The following is a 21,107-nucleotide window of genomic DNA, read 5'->3' as shown; positions in this document are numbered from 1 at the left end:
TGTGGTTACTTCTTTACTGAGGCATTGATAGGGATTTCTCAAGGTGCTTGTCAACAATTTTATACCATTTTCAAGAGATCAATGAATTTAAAAATGGGGGGAGTGTGGCATTTTCAAATGAAGACTATTTATTGGGACTGCCTGGCTGAAAAGCTGAATACATTCACAGGCAGCTTGTCTTCAGATCTGACAGCATGTTCCTGGTTTTATTCACATAAGAAATGTCGGGGTGAGCCTGGGTGCACCTGAAGGTATTATGGTGATAGTATCTGCAGCATAGGCATGTTGAGAAAGCATGTGAATTCACATTGCTATAGGTGTTCTGAAAATAAGGGAGGGAAACCTGTTCATTTAATTGCCACAGCTAACCACCTTCCCTAGTAAAGGAGCTTCCTTTATCTTAATAGAAGATGTGCTTTTCTGTATGCAACACCAAAATAAAAGTTCTTGTGAACAGAATTCTTACCAAGACCCTTCCTCTCTGTTCCCATCCTCTGGAAATGGCTGTTTAGCCATCCTTGGCCAGGAGCTGTCACATACAGCTGGCCAGAAGAGTGCACAAGCACCCAAGTGGCTAAAGGAAGGCCACTTGGGTCCAGCCTCTGGCCCCACCCTGCTGGCAGCCCATGTGTCCCAGCCAGATAAGAGGCATTTTCTCCACTGCAGAGACATGGGTGAGAGCTTGTTCTTCTGTGTGTGCAGAGATTACAGTGAGAAATGGACAGACTATGACACGATTTCAGTTTTAATAACAGTTATTGGTAATGAAGGTAAAGACATTTTGAAACATCGACATAATTCAATGGTGTTTGCACACCAGTTTGCTTTTTTGTTGTTGTTTTTTATCAGTTTGTCCTCTCATCACCTCTGAAATGCTCACAGCGCAGCAAAGGTGTGATTGTGCACATTTTGTTCACCTGCTGGGTCAGTCTGCCTTCACCTAGGAGCTTTGCTCTTTTGTCTGAATACCTACAGTGCCTACCATAAAGAGGTGTAATGCTGTGAACCCACTCTGAGGATCTTATCCTATATCCTGAGGGCTCCTGCTGCCTAAGGGTTGTTCAACAGTCCAAGGCTGTCTTGTTTACATTGCCTGTTATCAGCTCAGCAACAGCTGTTTGCCTAACAGCTTCTCATCTTTCATCTCAAGTCTTGTGAAGCTCCTGCCCAAAATGTTGTTCCTGCCTTTGACCCGTCACTGTGTCTGCTATAGCCACTGAGGCTACACAACACTTGATCTTCCATTCCATGGACAGGAAAACTGTTAATGCAGTCTGCAGACCCCTCAGCATTCTTCACAGTTTTGGTTTAACTGGGGCAGGTATGTGTATACTCCTGTACTCCACAGAATCAGAGGGCCTTCTTGAATTTTCCATGTAGTAGTTGCATGTGGGATTTCACAGGGCTTTCCTGCCCTGAGGTAGAGCTCATTACAATTGGAAGGTGATTCAACTGAAGTCCTTCCTATCTTAGTTTCACTGACACAATATCCTACCCTGTGTTCCTGGCTATGGATCTATTGGAAGGAAAGAAAGTCAAGTTCCCTAAGTTTTTCCTGGATAAGAAAGGAAATACAGATGTGGTGAATAAAAAACTGATCTCATTTCGAAAAAACAGCAGCATCTTCTTCTACCATGTCTTTTCAGCTGATCACATGGCTGGCAAGAGACCAAGTCATTCCCCAAAAGACACACCGATGGTTTTCATACAGACAGGCCATTGGAAGGCACTGATAAGCTGGGTTCAAGTCAGTGCCAGCTTTTGCCCTGGAGCAGGCAGAGAAGCTGGCAGTATCCAGGTATTCTCGCTTATCTGCATTTCTCTGTGTGGAGTCCAGCTTTACAGCTCCAAGAATACATCTGGGGAGCATCCTTTTAAACCTGTCTGCCATGTTCACAATCATTGTGAAAGACCCAAATTTTATGAACCAACTGAACTTCCAGCCCTTTATCTATAAGCCTGTGAGCAGCTGGAAAGATTAAAACTGAACTGCCTATCAGCAGGGGAAAGAAAGATTTCCTCTAACCTTAACCACTCTAAAGTTGCATGTCTAGCATAAGCCATTTGCCTGGGCTCCCCCTCCAGTCAATGGAGTGACTCCAGAGCATGATTCACCACATCCTAAGAATAGTGCCTGAGGTAGGTGGGGTGAATCACACTGGGGAATTGCCTGGCTCTCTCTGTGAAGGGAGCTTTACCAGATGGCTTTGATGACAAGCTTTTCTTTTAGGTGCTTAAAATTATATGAGATGAATCCCATCTCAAAATGTTCAGCCTCAGTGTCTTCCTCAGTCAGGGAAAAGCTGCAAATTAACTAAGCACGCGAACAGCCACTGTATGTAACTGTCAGTCTTTACCCAATAGAATAATAACCCTGCATGGATTTCACAGGGAAGGTGGGAGGTGCCTGGAGCCCCAGCAGTCTGTGCTCCTGCCCAGAGGGTGTGCTGAGAGGTGCAATCCTGTTCCCTTTGCTTCTGCCCCTTGGTATGGCCTGGCTTGCTCCAGCTCTGGCTCTGACAGCTGCTGGACTTGCATTCCTCTCATACTTCTATGTCACGCTCTTTCAGGTCTCTAGTCCCATTCAGCCTCACAGCATACAAACTGCTAAGAGCTGCTATACCCACCTTTTAGACAGGTAAAACTTACGCCTCCTTCCCCTGAGTGCAATAACAGGCCTGAGGGCACACGAAATCCTGCATCTGTTAGAAGCACTGAGGCAGGTACTGGATGTGCAGGTGTGATGGACCACCCTGTCACACAAACCGGCCGTGCAGTTCCCTGTGGCAAGGTCCACCCCATAGACAAATCTGCTGGAATACTTTGGGTAACTGCAACATGGAAAAGTTAAACAGAAAGGATTGATGCACCAACTTTTGCAGAATGCTTCGTTTGCACCAGGCACAAGAGTTGTGGAAAAATAAAGTAAATCATGTAGGAAAGAACCATTTATTGAGGAAGAAATGCTCAAAGGTATGATTTTATTATCTTTCTTCTCAGGCTAGTTTCTAAGGAATTAGGAGTATGAGACACACATGGGTGAGACCACCAGCTGAATTAACTATATTTATGCTCGGTTTTGTCGATATTGTTTGTTCAAAGACCTGAGGATGGCAAGTTTTAAATCCTTTTGTATGCTATCTGCTAAATTTTTTTCTCCTGTCAATATTTGCACATGTTTAAATCAGTGCTCTAAACTCCTCTTTTTTTAGTATGTAAAGGTAATTCTTTGTAGAGCGAAGGACACCTCACAAGAGATGTCCTGGCAGTGCTGCTCTGGCAGGGAACATGGCCTGGTGCAGCCATGGGTAAAAACCAGCCTTTTCAAAGAAGTGTCTGGACATTTCTGGTTATCTGATCACTGTTCAGAGGTTAAAGTGCTGGTGCCTGCAAAGATTATCCAAAGTTTGAATAGTGGTGGATCGATGCATCTGTTTGCCCAGAAAGTCCCTCCCGTTTCTATTTTTGGTACCTTATGCATTTGAGGACATAGGTCCTTCAAAGGGATAAAAAAGAGGCACCAGAACCATGTCCTCTACAACGCTCCCACAGTTTCCGCTTCCTGTTGTTCCAGAGGCGATGAGGGAGGCCTAGTGCCTTTTGTACAGCCCAGGTCTGACAGGGAGCGCATCCAGTGCCAATCCCCTATGTGCCCTCCTGCAGGGAAAGCGCTATTGATTATTTTTAGCCTTCTTTCCAACAGGGTGCTGGCAGGACCGCACTGGTTCCCACTTTCAGTGTCCACCTTTGAACAAGGGCCCCTGTGTTGTGTCAGACCCATGGGGTAAACGTTAGGTGTATCCTAAATGTGATCATCCCAAAAGAGTCCCTGTGTGAACCTGGGTGCTGGGGCTGGGGTGGGATGCTCGGGCTGGGGGCTGAGGGAAGCAGATGCCACCTGTCCCTACAGTGAAGCCTGGAGAAGGCAGCGGTGTAAAGTTTTCACATCTCCTCTTCCCTTTTTGGCCTCGCAGCTCAGACAAAGGGATTTGTGTGAAGTTACTCACACACGGCTTCACACAAGTTGAGTGGTTTGGGTAGGAAAAAATGCACAACGAACATTCCCAAGCCTTTAAACCTATCACACCCGCTTGCAACTGCACAAGGAGAAATTTAAGCAGTTTTTAATATTTCCTATGAGAAATGACCACCGAGCCTTAGCAAGGGATCAGCAAGGGGAAGTGGGGATGTGTTTGTCTGCAGATAGCAAAAATAGAATGACATTTTTGCAAACTATTTTTCCAATCTGCTAAGAATGATTTCTCTACAATGTATGATACAGGCAAGATACCTGCAGAAAGCAGGGTTCTGCTGATTATGATCAGCCAGTCTTAATTTCTCTCAATAGCTGATGACGGACAATGCGTGATTTATAAACTAGCTAACTTTATGTTTAGATGTTGAGCTCTATGGCTGCTGAATCATTTGTGTTGCTCAACACTGGTTCAGGGAGCAGGAACAAGATAAACTTGGTGTCTGTTTAAAAGAATCAGCTTGCCGAGAAAAACTGCAACAGACACGTTCATTGGAGATCTAGAGCTACTTTCTATTAAGTGGGCTAAAAATACAATAATAGCTTTCAATCTAAGTTTCTTGTGAGAACCTGTAAGGACCAATGGCAATGTTGTAGCCTGTGTTGCCTGAGTACCTCAGTCAGGGGGTATTGTGTGACTACTGCAAGTGAAGTGTGGGCAGATTTTGGAATGGAAACCTTGGGCAGAATGGGAATATGAAGGTCTTTCTTGCTTCCAGGGTGGTTGGCTGACTTCCCAAAAGGGCCTCTCCTGAGGCAAGGTATGAATAGGCTTGAAGAAGTCAGATCACACATACCAATAACAATGGGAAGAAAAAAGTTCTCAGAATCAGCCTTGCTCAGTCCCATCCTCCCTCCTTTTCTTCATTCTCATGTTGATTTTCACAGATGTAGCCATGAAGCCGGTAAATGACTTCTAGCTATAAACGCTGGTAGGCTGGCCTCATGGAAATCAGCAGCAAAACTCACACTGATTTCAGAAGAACCAGAACTTCATCTGTAGTGTAAAAAGATCACAGATCATTGTACTGCTTTTGCAAGAGTATCAGATGAGTGCTGTCATTTTACCACTGCTTGACACAAAACTACTTTGGAGCTACTCAACTACTCCATTGAGTTCACAGGATGGCTGTGAGTCAGCTGAGATTATCTGCTCCCTAATTTGCTCTAATGATATGAGCATTTGGGCCTCATTTTCAAAGTAGGCCATATATAGACAGGAAAAGTAGGCCAAGGATGCTGGTAAACAGTTCAGTCCCTACTGAAGACTCAACAACTGAAATGCAGTTTCAAAACAACCTTTATTCAGCTTGAAGACTTAGTACAATTTTTAAAGCAACTTAAAAACAAGACACAGCTCCATCAACTCTATAGCTTGAACGAAATTTCAAGGAGGCATGCTGTCACACTGTTGCCTTGAAAAGGCAATTTCCAACCCACTTTACCCTCCACCTCCTCAAAGACCATTTAAAGACAAAGTAATCTTAATGTTTTAAAGACATTTAACAGAACAGAGCTTTATTTTTAAAAACAAGAATAAAAAAAAAAGTAGCAGCATCTTGGGCAGCTAATGCAATCTCATTAGGACAAGTATAATGCAATGTTACCAACTCTCACAGCCCACTGTAGTCTTCAACTGCAGTAAATCCAACATGATTCTGTATCAAATATTGCCTTTTGGAACCTTGTCCTATGGGAGGCATTGTGGTTTGAGCTGCCCATTTCTAAAGTGACCCTGAAGAGAAATATTATCAGGATTCACTTTCCCAACTTAATACCATGCATAGCAAAAGCACTGTGTGAAAATCGTCAGAAGTTTTGCCCATTAGAAGCATCAGAATGTTTTCCCAAGCATTATTATTTCATTGCCAATTACAAGACAAAGCCATTTCTTCACTACAGAACAGTTGACACCAAATAGAAAATTTAAGATTTGGTTTTACAGATTGCTTGACAAGATTTCTCAGATAACTGAACCATACAGACAAGCTTCTTTTTTTTTTTTTTTTTTAAGAAAATATCCAACAACACAGAAACTCAGTTTTCTAACTGCATTTGGAAACATGCTGCACTCACAAAGGTCTAGTGTGCATGTGCGTGTGTCTTTAAACAAAGTCAATTATATCACTTACTGAATTCAGCAAAATAATCACGTTTGGTGAAAATGCACCTATATTGGTATCTATTCATACATAAACACAGCAAGTGTGCACACATATGCACAGATACATATCCCCAAACCTGCCAATTCAAATTTAAACTTAGGGAAATCAGAAACTCCTAATTTTGCTTATTGGTTTTGGTTCTCTTGTGTTATGTCTCATACGTTTCAAAGGCCTTGTGAAAGTGATGCTGCAGTACAGTGTAACCCAGGGATTTAAAATAAAAGTACACCAAACCAAAAAAACATAACAAATAAATCCCACCCTTGAATTACATTGGATGGGAAAAAATATATGTCATTAGAAATACAGAAAAACAATGTGTTTCTTCAGTTATACCCACATGGTTTTTTTTCTGTATATATTTGTCTGAGATCAAATCAAAACTGGAGTGAACAACATGGTACATTAAGGACAAACAACTCTGCAGTGGACAGGGCCTTTGACAGGACTTAGCACTGTGTATTAAGCAGTGAGGGAAATGCAGATGCCACGCAGTATGTAAGTACCAAAGAAAACCCACCCAAACCAATCTGAGGGCGTAAGTGATCCTTGCAAATTGCACAGACCCTGTGTAGGCAGGATATCCCCATAAGAGTCTTAAGCACTCATCCCCACAACATAGTGCTTATTTCTCATAGTTGCTTGTGCAAGAAAAGCAAGTGCCAAATTTGTACACACACTATTTTTTTCTCTGCTACAACCACAGATGAAGAGCACAACAGGAACAAGTTATATTCCATACTGGGCTGGGCATGCTAAGGATAAGGCCCACTGACATAGCAGAGGATTTCTTACTATGAGGAAAATTAGATCCAAATGCCTTAACTATGATAAAATTTCTTGACAAATGCTACGTGAAACATCAATTCAGATTACATATATTTTGCTTATAGAGAAGAAAAATACAATTTTACTCTTAAAATACTTAACATTCAAAAATTAATATATGTCAAAAGAGTATCTTGGATTGCTACAAGTGTTAAACTGTTGTATATTGAACTAATTTATAACTTCAAGCCCAGCAGTATAACTGGCATGATAGAGTAATTGATGGTGCTTTTCATAGTAAAAGCCAGTTATTAGTAAATCAAATTTACATGACTCTACAGTCCTGAAAAGTATGGAATGAGTAAAGGAAGGGATGAAGACTAAAATTCTATTGAGAAAAAATATTCAGAATAATTTTGAAGTTGTGACTATCCTGAAACACCAATGTTGGTTGAATCTTACTTTCTTACCAGAATTTGTATCAGGAATCACATCTATAGGGAAGCAAAGACAACTTCCACCCCCCCACCAAAAAAAAAAAGCACAAAATCAAAATAAAATAAAAAGCTTTACAGCTTCAGAAATGAAGGAATAATGTAAAGAATTAAAAATAATATAAAAACTACCAGAGACTGGCAAATTTCCTCTTATTACTTTCAATAGCTTAATAAGTACCTGATACTTTGAACTAAACACATGTATCTCTAAACCAGAACTATTATGAGAGAACACCATGGGTCTTACTCTTTTAATTGTGTGTACAACTCTCTTTTATAGTAATGCATCTTGGGGAAGAATAAATTCGTATGTAGTTGGAACATTTCCAAGATTTCTCTGAACTTCATTACATTTTGCAATGTGTGAATTTTCTCAGTGGTCAGGACAGTAAGCAACCATTGCAGACCACCCACAGTGAATTATCCCAGAATTCTTAGTAAGTCTGCATTAGTGGAATTCATGTATTCATTTCCTTTAACTCAAACATGATTCTGCAACTCTCTGGTGCCGGAAATTATAAAAATCTTCACTTTGATATGGTATCAGCCTATGAATTAATGGAAATAAATCCAAAATGTTAAATGTGATAACCTAATGATTTAAAAAACATTTTCCAGTCTTAATTATCTCCATGTTGTATCCAAACATTATCAGCAAAGGTGGGAGTCTCTTTTTCACAATACTAATACAAAAAATCAAACCTAGGCAACAGGTTAGAGAAAGTTCCTTCATATGAAATGAAAATACCATTACATGCTGACAAAAATTCTGCCACAGTAGGTCAAGAAGTCTTTTATTTACTGTGAAAAATGGAATCATTCTAAGATCCAAACTATCTTCTCCAATAGCTAAATATCCCCTGTTTTTCTGCAATTGCTATCAGAGAAGGATACACAATTTTTCATCTTCCAAATACAAAGACAATCATGACAGAAGTTGAAAATGCTTTAAGAAGCAAACAGCGTGGTACCGTATTCTAAAGATATCTCTGAAACAATATTGTTGGACTCAGTGATGTTTAATAATGTTCATATTTTTTTTATTGAATAAAGCAGCTTTGAAGCTTATCAGGCACTGCCCAACAAAATATTTAGTCAAAAAAAAATACTAACTCTTAAAACTTTGAGCTAGTAGCTCAGTATTCTATACAAAGAAACTTGTAGAATATGTCATAGTTTTAATTCTGAAGCCAGCTGTTGCTGGTTTTCTGTACATTAAAAAAAAAAAGAAAAAAAACCCCAAACACAAAAAACCCCAAACAAACAAACAAACCCAACACAAAAAAAACAAACAAAAAAACAAACAACAAAATGAGTAACAAAAAATCATCAGGAAATATATTCAGGCAAAAGAACAAAAGGAAAAAGAGGACAGGGAAGCAAGAAAGAGAACCAAGCTTAACCTGTAGATATGCTTGAGAAAAGACTACAGCCTAAAGAAAATTCAGTATTGCATAGCATGATCTAAGAATTTAGCTCTCAGCAAACAGAAAAGGGAAAAGAGATGCAGTTTGGTATTGATAGTTTCCATCCATGATAGTTAGTCATCCAATACTATGTACATAATTATATATTGTATGCCATTGAAAGTCCCGTTTTCTTCAGTTTTGTATTCTTAAAACATCTAAACAAAACACTTCCTGGCACTTTGCTATTACAATTACTTGGAACAACATACTATAATTGAAGTCCTTTTAAAGTGTCCCTAGAAATGAAAGTGCCATTCTGCTACATATCATTCACCAGAAACCAAAACATCCACAACGCTGTGTGTCTGGATCCACTGAGTGCAGCAACACTAAATCCAAGCCAGGCTGTGACCATGAAAATTCCACTAATCAAATGACAAAGACCTCTTATACCTTGTGTCTGGAGAATCCAATGTTCTAGCTGGTAAAGCTTCAGAAGTGGTCGTAAACAAGCACCAAGCTTAAAGGCCTCTATGTCCCTGCAGGGAGATCAGGTTTGGATTTCTCTCTCTTGTGTTTTTCTTTTCTTAATTAAAAAAAAAGCACTTCAGATTAGAAACATACATTCACAGCTTAGTACTGTGATTTCTCCCACTGCAGTTGTGAAAGAAAGCTCTAGTCCCATCTGAAGACAGACAGCTTTGATACTGCAGCTCAAATTCTTGAGTAAGGCTGAAAGGAGCCTTTTCTCTCCAGAGGCCTCGATGTTGTCAAATCTTTTCTACAGAAAAAACCCAAACAACCCAGAGTATTAAGATCTTCATCGCCTCTGCTGTGCATATACTGGGTAGGCTAGTGTGACATTGAGAGAGTCATTGTGCTGCACAAGTGATGTGTGTTGATAATGTAGCACCAGTTCTTTGAGTGAGCTGTACAAGTTATACGGCTCGGCAAATCCGTATCCAGTAGGTGTTTTATTTATCACACAGTGCTTTACTTCTCCATCCACCCTAAAGAGGAAAAAAAATAATCAGAAAACAAATGTTTTTTGGTTTGTCAGTAAAGTTAAACTAGAAAATAAGGTACTGGCAATAAATTTTAAGATGCTAGTCAGTACATAAAATTCCTGTATTCTGTGGTAGGATAATGGTAAAAGCCTAGGTTTAACCCAAATTCCCAGATGTTGTGTTAGCTTAGAGAGGGAGGAGACAGGCAGGATTTATCAGCTGCACAGAAAGGAATGCATCCATGCTTTGGTTTCCCTTCTTTTGCATGAGGCTCATCTGTGGGAGTTGCACAGGTTTGAGCTGTGAAAGAAATGGAGCAGCAATAAAGATGGCCTCAGGACTTGCTAGTGAGCTGCTGAGCCCAAAGGTCTAGTGGGATCCAAGCATATTCAAATTGTCTATGTGTCCCCATCTCATGGTAGGTGCCTCAAATGTTGGTTACATCATTCACAAATTAGGGTACGTACACAACAGAGCAGGCATAGCAGCCTTGTTTGCTGCTCTCTCGAACAAGGAATGTTCCATCTCGTTTTCCCCGCAGCAGATTTTCAGCTTGGCTTCTATTGATATTTCCCACATTCCATGTTCTCTCATCATGATGAGGCAAGTCCTCATCATCTTCTACCATAGAGTATTGGCTGTTGAAACAGGACAAAATGTGTTTGTGAAACAAACAGCAGAGCAAAATCCATGAATTAAGTAGTCCCCATTTCATACTACTTTAAAAAAAAAAAGTCAGTGGTTACTAGAATATCTTCCTGGTAAAATTACGGATGTAAACCAACTAAACCACTGTTCAAACCACTGCATAAAAATAAAATATAAATTCTGGCTCTTGCTTCCTTTAAAAACACTCATGTAAATCTTAGGAAGTATATAAAAGGATGCTGTGTTACATTTCAGGATCTGCTGCAAGTTTGCCAGTACGGCTACTATGGCTAACTGTTTTGGTAAATAGCAAGCCCAACAAAATCAATCCCCTCTGAGTCAGCTTTATTTCCAAAGATCAGAACATTTGGTCAGAAGTGAAAAATCATGGAATGTATCAACAACAGCTGCTGCTTGGGAAAGCTATGAGCAGTTGCACAGGTAGACAGATTGATTATTTATATAGGAGATGGCTTTGTGGAAAGGGTGGAAGAGTAGAGTGCTATCTCTCAACTTATTACTAGACTATGACAAGAGCATATAATATAGGGCCTTCTCTACCAAAACAGCCAACTACAAACATGATTTGGATTTATAAAGAACCCTCTGAGGTAAAGCCCACCATGAAAGATGTCTCTGGTTCAGTTTTGTGGACAATCACCTTGATATTCTGCAGTCCCAGAGCTCCCCACTCCCCCAGCAGCCTGCACTGGTGTGCCTTGCCTCTCCTGCTCAGCTTGCAATCATTCTGTGCTTGGCTAAGGTATTATTATAGTTTTTTAATCAGTTTTCTTTGATCTAAGAAAACATGACTTCTCACTCATCTTCAGTTCTGTCTTTCTGAAGATTCTCAAAGTAGTCTACACAAACTCTCACATAAGAATGAACTTTTGTTTCAGATGACAAGAAGGTCCCTAGAGAGACCTATACTCTTTCTAGGCCTCTTATCCCATTGTATACTCTTTTGTCACGCATGACATTCAAATGCATTCAGCAATGGCTCTACTTGCAAACAGAGCATACAGACAAGAGTTTCCTGTTTTACCTGCTGCTCAAAGTAAAATATTGATATTTCACTGCATTACAACTTTAGGAAGAAAGTAATAATTTGAAAGTTTCATTTTCCAGCAGAAACCTGAGCACTTACCAGACTCACTGGCAAGGAGAGTCATAGAGTGAGATGAAAGGAAGGTTTTCTTTAAACAGTTACACTTACTGTTTAAATGTTACACTAAAACCATGGCCTGGCATTGTTCTTTGTCTACTGTTTAAAGTGATGGGAATACCACTGGAAACAGGTGCCTACATATACTCCATCATATCATCTTTGAGCCGTGGAAAGACTGAGTAAAAAATATGGCTTTAAAACATGTATACCATTTTTATCCCCTGCTTCTACCAGTACAGCCAGAGCAGAGATGCACAATTTCCAGCATAACAGTAGGAGATTCAATAAACCACGACAAAATAAAACAGATGTGGACAAGGCTAGAATGTAATCAACTGAAGAGTCATTGTCAGTCTGCTGCTTTTGCTATGTGTTCAGCCAGGCATTGTGAAAGGCATGCACAAGAAACTATACAGGCAGAAAATGTTGATATGAATATTACTCAAGACAACTTTTTTTTTCTAATTTTTCTACTTGTTCATTCTTCACTGTTACTATACTTCTGATATTATTTTGTGGACTGCTTTTGTTTAAATTTGGTCTACATTCACACCACCTAGATGCTTTTTGCTTTTTTCTCAGGAATGAAGTGAAACATACTCATTAGCCAAGCACCTGTCAGAACCTATAGTAAACTGAATTGCTTGAAATGTCAGAATACTATCCTGCCATTTCCCAAAAAAATTAATTAGACCACAAAACCAGAGAAGGACCACTCTTCAGTTTATACAGTTTTATCACATCCAATAGCAATGTGATACACTAATGTGGGTAACTATACTAGATAGCGCCATGATACCAATGTTTGAAGGCTGGAAAAAGCCTTCAAGCTGACCCCATGGCTCAGAGACCTTCTAACAATTTATCCATCCATATGGCATCTCTATAAGACACTAACACCTTATGACCTTTATTTTTCTGGTAAGAATAAAGACACAGGTTACACTACAGTGCTTTGCTATAGTAACTTGATTATGTACTTCCCTGAATAATGAAGAGTACGGTGCGAGACAGAATCCTTTCTAATACTTGCATTATACAGGCCTGCCATGTTTTAACAGTATGCACTGTTACAGGAGACCTAGGCTTAAGATTTCCGCTTTGTGGTTCAGGAATTAAATACGCTTAATCTCACTTTAACATAAGACGATTTGGAATACCAGAAACACTTAAATCTTTTAATACTCACTCTTCTGTATTTTCATTTCCAAGCCATTCATTCAACTTCTTTTGACGAACACCTTTTTGAGTCAGCCACCTGGTCAGTAATTGCAAATAAAATTATTTATTTTTTTGTCAGAGAAGTTGTATACCAATTAAAAAAACCACTTAAAAAACCTCTATTAATTAATAATGATACTCACATTAAGTACTGATCTCTCGTCTTCCTCAGCTGTATGAGGTCTGGCTTAATGCTGTTCATACGCTTGTCTATCTCTCTATACTCAGCCGCTTGCTTCTTCAAATCCTCTTCTAATCTGCGTCTGCTGTCCACGATTTCACTGATTCGAGACTTCAGTTTTTCATAGTTGTGCATGATTCTGAATGGAATAACATGACTGATTACACTCTGGTACCTTATTCATAACTTTATAATCTGCTATTCAATGGTGCAGACACTTAAGAAAACAGATTATTTCTCTAGATGCAGTTATACATTTTGCAAAAGAAGCTTCTTTTGCTTCAAATGGGGTATATGTGAAATGAACAACTGATGAACAACTACAAACTTGTCATCTTGCAGATCTATACTTAGCACTGTTTCTTTCTTCAAAGTCATACAAGTTGAAATGCAAATACAAATACTGACCTTTGTATTTCTTTTTCATTTCCTTCCCGTTTAAATTTTTCAATGTATTCCTTACTGTATCTTTCTTGTGTCTGGCACTGCTCTTCAAATATTTTTATTGTTTCATTAAATGCTTCAATAGCTGTTCTTTTCATTTGAATTTCCTGAAAATAAAATATTTTTTATTACAGTTGTTATTAAGACAGAGGGGATGATTTATTGGTTGCATCACAGAAACACTTCAGTATACTGTAAAAGAAGACTTCAATATCCCTTTTCCAGCATGTATTCTGTTTGCAGAGCCTTGTAACACAGAAAGAACAGACCTGTGCAAAAGGCTACCATGATGGGTTTTTTGAAGAAAGAAAAACTGCTAGACAAAGAGCTACCTACAATTTTTTTTCCATATAACTATATTTAATTTGTGATGATTAGAGCCTTATGGCAAGGCACTTTACCCTTTGCACAAACTAATGTCTTTAGAGGCACATCTGGGTTTCTGAAATAAGAGTAAGGTACTTGCCTGGACAGGTCTCAAGATGTCATCTAATCCATCCTCCTGCCTCTACATAGCTAATCAATAGTCAAGTCTTTTAAAAAAATTTAAAAATGTTCAAGTTGCCTGCACTTCTTCACCATTCTTCAATTATTTTTTAGGCATATTTCCTGCACATTTTACAAAGCAGTCTTGATTCTGGGTCTGTAAAACTGCATTAATTCATTGGAACTTCAAGACTTGGCTAATAATTGATTTAAATTGAAAGAAGGACAGAGGCAGCTTTTCTTTCCTTCACTGTATCAACACATCATCTCTACTCTGTGCAGGTGAAACCATACTCTTCAAAAACTGGTAATAAAATGCAATGTTTCCCTGCAAATGTGTGTTGAGAACTGTAACTCAGAACTTGATGAGGTCAGTAGTCAGAACTGCTTGTATATTAGGACAGTTCTGTGCCTGTTTTGAATGCACGTGTCAGAGCATGGGTTACGTTACAGGTGGTTACTTTTCAGACACCAATAAGCAAATCTACTTATTGAGTGAGTGCATCAGGCATGTTTCCTCTTTCAGGCAATGGTAGTGGTGGCAGAAGGGAGGAGGATGAGGATGGAGGAAGATAGCAGCATGAATTTACAATAACATTCTAAATCTACAGAAGTCTTCCACTCTTCCTTTGGTTTCAAATCCAGCTCACCTGTGATGTTCTTGTGTAGTCTTCATACAGTCTGTCATATTCTCGGCTTTTTTCTTGGAATTGGGTATTATATTCATGTAATTTCTTTCCCACTGCTTCAATGCTATCCTCTTTTACAACTTGATCCTGGAATGGCAAACAGATGAAAAGATATTTCATTAAGAAACAATTATATTGCATACATTCTCAGGATAGAACTGCAAAAAAATGCCTAGACAGTTACATGGAAATGTGACTCCTCTTTCATAAGCATGGAGATATAACATACTATGTGCATAATATGCAAATGAGAAAAAAATGACAAAAAGCAACTTCGCATTGCAAGTGTTCAGAAATTATATATTTAATCATAATGAGTGGAATATTTATTAACATAAGTTTATTTCTTAATAATGTATCTGTAGTATTTAAAGTTTTAATTATTTGTATGTAAACTGTGGAGTTGGCTGCAAACAAAAATATGAATTTTTTATACCCATTTCATTTTTTTCAAGTCCTAACAGAGCTGAAGTTCTTAATGGTAAATGACTCCCCAGTCTGCAGTAATTTCTATGTATTTAAGTGAAACACAAAGAAAACTTTTGAAATTACCTGCTGGTACTTAGATACTGGATACAATAATTTTACATCCAGTTTAGGATTGTACTGGGCTAGAGATTCATTCCGGTAGTGGTTTATTAGCTCAACCACAGAGTTGAAAGTTAATGGGTCAGAAAAGCCGTATTTTCCATCTCGATGAAAGATTTTGATTAATTTGTTATTTCCTCCTTTCCTGCAAATAAAGTTTGTTGAAAAGTTAGGCATATTTCAAGCACTACTTCCCAAATAACACTGTATTTTAAAAGCAGTATTGCATTTACTGTCAAGTATTACAGACCTACTATAATTAATCTTACCTTAGCGTAAGTGTGTAGTCCCCATGCATTTTGGTTGAAGCATCTCGTACCAAAAAGGTACCATCAGCAGTGTCTCGGAGCTTCTCATTTACTTCTTCTCTAAAATGAAAGCAAAAGTAAGCCATCATTTCAGCTACTTCTCACTCATTTATCATCTCACTGAGCCTTAAAATCTTCTGGTTTTGAATTTGTGGGTTTTAGAAATCTTCTTGATCTCCATATTAATAAATACAGTTACTTAACAGCTTATTTAACATTGCAGGAGAACAACTGTGATATAAAAATGGTATATTCTGTGTCCTCTCACTGCTGGACAAAATTATATTCACGCAAAGGTCTTTCTGCTTGTTCATACAAACCTACACAATTGGAGCAGCCAGTGCTAGTCTAGCATACCTATATATAGTACAGTTAAAAATGTTGCTAATATATGGCACTTGTTAGTCTGGCTTGTTAACTGCTGTTCCTACAGTTGAGGTTCTGAATTAAAGACATGAAGAAAATGCTTACTTTGTGCTGTCCTGTCATGCTAGCATTACATATACTGTATCTTAAAGTAATAGATCATTTCACATACTACATTCTATGTGACTGCCAGTAACTTTCTAGTCATGTTTGGATTAAAATCAACTGTAATACATTTGTTTTGGAAAATATCCTAAAATTGGCTCTTAGAACTGTAATTTTTCGATACAGAAGCATAATACATATACACAAAATAGCATAGCAAGAACATATGAAATACATGTATTGAGCTTATTTACCTTGAGATATCTCCCCAGTACCATTCAGCATCTTGTAATGCCATGTTGTTATTCATGCTGTTGTTAGTTACACTATTAGGTTTTGGTGGCTTAGGAGGCAGTGCTGCGAATGAAAGGAAAATAAAAAGTTAATTATAACTCACTGGAAATCTCACTATATATTACTTGAAATTACACATTATTACATGAATGAGGGGGAAAAAAAGGAAAGAAAGTCACAAAGTAGTGTTTTCTGCTACTAACAATCTTTAAAAGACATTGGAGGAATTAAGATATTTTACTGAAAACAATACAAGTCCACAATAAAGATGTACTGTTTCAAAAGAAGTGTGTTGCTTTTGCAGTAATATATTTTAAGAAAAGTATAACATCATTCATTCTCTCCCTGTGAAGAAAGCACTTGAGAAAAAAAAATAACCTGAAGTTTGCTTCTACCTTCTTTCACTATGGTCAGGTGAATATAAATAATAAAGCACTTAAAACTGCTTCTTTTTTTCCTCTTATGCAATGACCTTAGAGGAATGTTGCTGATTCCTCACCTAGAACCTGAATAATAAAAGATGCAAACCCACAGCAATAATGTATACTTAAAGAAGAATTGGGGTTTTGTCATCCTCAGCATTCTGCGTGATGATTTGCCAAAACCAACACTTCAAGAAACCCATCTGTGACCCAAATATCCCTAAAGTTAATCTTAGTATTCTACCGAGTAAATTGTGTTCCAAATGCTAGGACTGATTAAAAACCACATCCCCCTCTTCTCAATGTCAAAGCTGCACACATATACCAGTGAGTGCCAGAGAAGATACTGCAGCACTCCTGACTTAGTAGCAAGGGGAGCTACATTGGAATCAGGATTAAAAATCAACCCAGCTCTTTCAGTTTTCCAGTAAGTACATCATTCCTTACAGACATCCCTGTCCTGTGTACTATGACCAGCTACCAAAAACGATACTTTTAAAGTTACAATGTACATCAATATAGCATAGTATGTTATATGATATAAAAAATATCTAAAATCAGGTCTTTAATTAATATTGCTAGATTTTAAAGTTGGGTTTTTTCCCTCAAACAAAACAATGATTTGCAGTCACCATTTGAGGAAATAGCACTGTTACCACAGCATCTCCTTTTAATTACAGTGTGATTAATAGAACAGAGATAGCAAAAAATAGTAACAGAAATACAAAATTTTTAGGATACAACAGCAGAACTAGATCTGCCTCTGACAGAATAAAATCAAAAGAGAATCAGGTAAATTCAGTAAAAATTATGTAAGCAGACAGGTATTTCTACAGGTTAAGATTCTACGTACATGCACTAAACCAAAATTTAATTTTAATTTATGAAAAAATAAAAAAAACCCAACTATTTATATTAATAACAAAGTAAAGAAATCCTACATATCCACTAAAAATTTTTCAGCACTACTGTAAAGACCAAAATGAATTAAGTATTCCATAGTAAGGCAGTTTTACCTGGTGGATCCATTTCTATGTAAAACATCAAGTCTGTGCCACAATTTATATCTGTCTTAGGATATTCTATATCCAGTTCTTCCATATTCCAGACAGTATTGTACATTTGTATAAGTTTCAGTGAGTGAGCTCAGATTCAAGAAAAGAGTCAGGCTCTCTTTGTAATGGTGTCTTGGAATTCATTTTAAAACCTATAAGGGGCTGCACTGTAACCTATTACATCATAATCTTCAGCCAATCATGTCAAAATAATGTCACCAGACCACTCCTGTTTCCTCATTTTGTTCTACATTAATCTTAAGACAATTTTCAGTTTCAGAAAGAATGTACATTTAGCAGAACTGCAATATAAACCTGGTATTAAAAAGAAAAGGAGCAACTGGGCTCTCCTTGCCCCTGTTCCTGTCTCATTTTCCTAACTTTACAGCATGGTACAGTCCAGTCGTGGCAGGATGACAAAAGGCTGATATGCTGCAGCACGTAGCTCTTACACACAGGCGCACACAACACATGCACATTCACACACAGCTCCCTTTAGAAGTAGGTCGGTCACGTCTCAGCTGCACTCTCCTGCTTAAATGCCTGAAGTTTACCATTCAAAAAGCTTTAAAAGGCTTCTGGACTTTTTGCACATATTAAAGATGCAGAAGTGAAATGAGCATGACTCTGTGTGTATGTGTATTACACGTTCAGTTTACACATACATACAGAGGCATATGGATTGCCACATAATGAAGCATGGATTATGTTTTTAAATTGTGCAGATTTCTATTATATTTATGGACATTCAGGTCTGACATACTGGATATTATTATACAAAATGTGCTAAGTGCAGAGATATCTGCCCCCCCATAATTTTGTAATAAAATACAATTCTGATTGACCTAGACTATCTCCTTTTTTTAATCTAAACCCCAGATATTGTAATCTTACATTCAGTGGACTTGCATAAATCATGGAAGAAAGTCAAAACTATGCAAGATCTTGAGAAATGACTTTGCTGAACATAAAAAGCCAGTCTGTCAGGATACAAGATTTAGTCTGCCTTTTCACACTGTTTCTCTACCCTGTTCTCATTGAGATATTTATCAAGTTAATTGATTTTAAAGGCAAGAGTCCCTTGTCAGTGTCTCATTCCTCACTTGACTTTATGTCACCAGTGTCCTCCTACCATTTAGAAATCTTCCTTCTTAACCCCCCCCACCACAGACTATAACTCTCTCAGACCTCTTGAAGAAACATGCACAGAATAGACTATTAATTCCAAAGCAGCATGCTATGTAAAACAATGTGAATGCTTCATACTCGCTATAATCTATGGGGGCAGAAAACCAGATACCAAAAATAACCACAACAAAGAGTAGCTGTAGCAACTATCTGTGCCTACATCATAAGAAAGCCTGGTGCAGCTGAAATATGCTCTATCTCACAAATACTCATTAAAAAAAATTAACACACTTCATATCCTTCCCAAATATTTCACACGTATCTACACCCCTCTGTGCCACTCAGCAGCTTACCCCTTTCAGACAAGCATCAACATACAAGAACATGTCTGGAGTACCAACAGCTACAAAAAAATGCATGATAGCTTGCTTTTTATACATTAACAACCTTAAATTCATTCTGAAGTAGACTCCCCTCCCTGTTTAGGTAGACATGCTTTAAAGATTCTTTTCATTTCCAAAATGAAATAGGATACTTAGAATCACCCCAGACACAAGCCCAAACACTGAACTTGGAGTGTTAGCCCACCTGCTACCCAAACAGTTGAGTTACCAAGGTAATTATTTAAATCAAGTCATAAAGATTTCCTACAATGACTACACTGCTGCATTTAGATCTCATGTGGGATCAGTAGAATATTTTATTCCTCTGAATAAAGGCTTTCAGGAAGTTACTTCTCCAGGGTTTCACTGGTGGCCAAATTTTGGACTGCCCACACTTGTATAATCAGATTAGTGCTCAGCTCAGACCCACCTAGCTTCAGGCAAGAAAAGACAGAAGGCAGACAGGCAATTCCCCGTTCTCTAGATAACCTGGAGAGGTACTCAGATACCTCACTTTCTTTGATGTATCTTAAGACCATGAAAGCTCTACCTGGTAATCAGTTATAGTACAGTACTTCCACGAGGTGATGAAGAAAACACACAAAGAAATTCAAAATCACTTACTTTGTAAATTATGCATCACAAACGCTTGCCCTTGTAATACAGCCTGAAAATACAATCCAATAACCTGAAAAGTGATTTGGTTTCCTCTTACAAAAATCTTCTTTAAAAAATACCCACAAAACCTCCTTTTACTAGGAAGCTTCTCCGAAGCAATGAAGGAAAAAAAATTCTGGAAAAAGGCTGCTCTGCCAATGTTCCATAAAAATCTCTAAAAGAGCTGTAACATGCAATGAGAAAATCCAAGCCTTCTCTCTCAACTGCTCAGAGCTCTGTGCTGTGCAGGAGGTATCCACTTACTCTGGTTCATCATTAAAAAGTGAACCTGACTTTAGTACTGTGGAAAGAAAAAAAAAAAAAAAAAGAAACCACCACCCTCAGTAGCTCGCACGTCTCTCGCTGATAAAGATCTCAGTTTCATGATTAACTTGGGCAGGTTCAAATATTTGCTGAGCCAGGGATTTCAGGTGGGGGAGGAGGGGGGGGGCAAATTCAAAGTAAAAGTTGTCATCAGCTAACAAGTGGCCAATGCATAGCTAACTTTCTCATTTTAGCTAAGTAAATGAGAAGACCATTGTAAGAGGTCTTAAAATAGTCTCTGTCACTGGCTGCTGAGTGCAGTCTTCAAGTTGATAAAATTGCCATGAACAGCCAAATGCAGGAAGTGGCTTAATAACACTGCTGGAAAAAAAAGCAAAATAAAAATCTTTCTTGAAAAGAGCTGCATCTCTCAGGACAGCCCTGTGCAAGCAGAATAGCCTGCTTGCAAGCACAGCATCACTTCTTACACACTCATGCTGTATCACAAATACAGGTGCTGCTTGAAGACCCCTGGTGTGATGCTGTGAGGCATTTTATTCATTCCCTATAAACTGAAAATAGTAGAAAAAACACCTGCCCGTGTCCCTGGTGTTTTGCAGTACCTCAGGGTTGTTCATTTCTCGGGCAGGCAGGCATGAAAAGGGACTGCATAGAGAGGGAGCAGTTTGGTAAAGTTTTTTTCTTGCCTTAGTGTTTGGTGGAGATCAGACTGGCTAAAGAACAGAGCAGCAACTGAAGAACCCACCCCCCTTTGCCTGCAGAAGTTAACATCTCTGCCAGCCACACTTTTACAAGGAAAT

General features: G+C 38.4%; 1 protein-coding gene across 3 annotated transcripts in view; it reads right to left on the bottom strand.

Annotated features, from left to right (window-relative positions):
• Positions 1 to 5,315: 5,315 nt before the first annotated feature.
• Positions 5,316 to 21,107, bottom strand: part of PIK3R1 (phosphoinositide-3-kinase regulatory subunit 1) — a 60,692-nt gene continuing 44,900 nt past the window's right edge. Inside the window, exons 1-10 of one of the 3 annotated variants that reach the window (XM_005151901.3) lie at positions 19,990 to 20,053; positions 16,338 to 16,440; positions 15,574 to 15,672; positions 15,269 to 15,449; positions 14,678 to 14,803; positions 13,506 to 13,648; positions 13,060 to 13,236; positions 12,885 to 12,953; positions 10,347 to 10,517; positions 9,693 to 9,882 (exon numbers count right to left, since the gene is read on the bottom strand). In XM_005151901.3, the coding sequence (XP_005151958.1) occupies positions 9,693 to 9,882; positions 10,347 to 10,517; positions 12,885 to 12,953; positions 13,060 to 13,236; positions 13,506 to 13,648; positions 14,678 to 14,803; positions 15,269 to 15,449; positions 15,574 to 15,672; positions 16,338 to 16,440; positions 19,990 to 20,005 (1,275 nt within the window). In that variant the 5' untranslated portion in view covers positions 20,006 to 20,053. Of the gene's footprint in view, positions 9,883 to 10,346; positions 10,518 to 12,884; positions 12,954 to 13,059; positions 13,237 to 13,505; positions 13,649 to 14,677; positions 14,804 to 15,268; positions 15,450 to 15,573; positions 15,673 to 16,337; positions 16,441 to 17,815; positions 17,922 to 19,989; positions 20,054 to 21,107 lie in introns of those variants that run through there. The other 2 variants (XM_005151900.2, XM_034072687.1) reach the window with 2 other exon arrangements.

The sequence above is a fragment of the Melopsittacus undulatus genome, chromosome Z, assembly GCF_012275295.1.
Source record: "Melopsittacus undulatus isolate bMelUnd1 chromosome Z, bMelUnd1.mat.Z, whole genome shotgun sequence".
Taxonomy (NCBI): Eukaryota; Metazoa; Chordata; class Aves; order Psittaciformes; family Psittaculidae; genus Melopsittacus; species Melopsittacus undulatus.
Note: the sequence above shows the minus strand (reverse complement) of the source record. Positions and strands in the feature narration are given on the sequence as shown.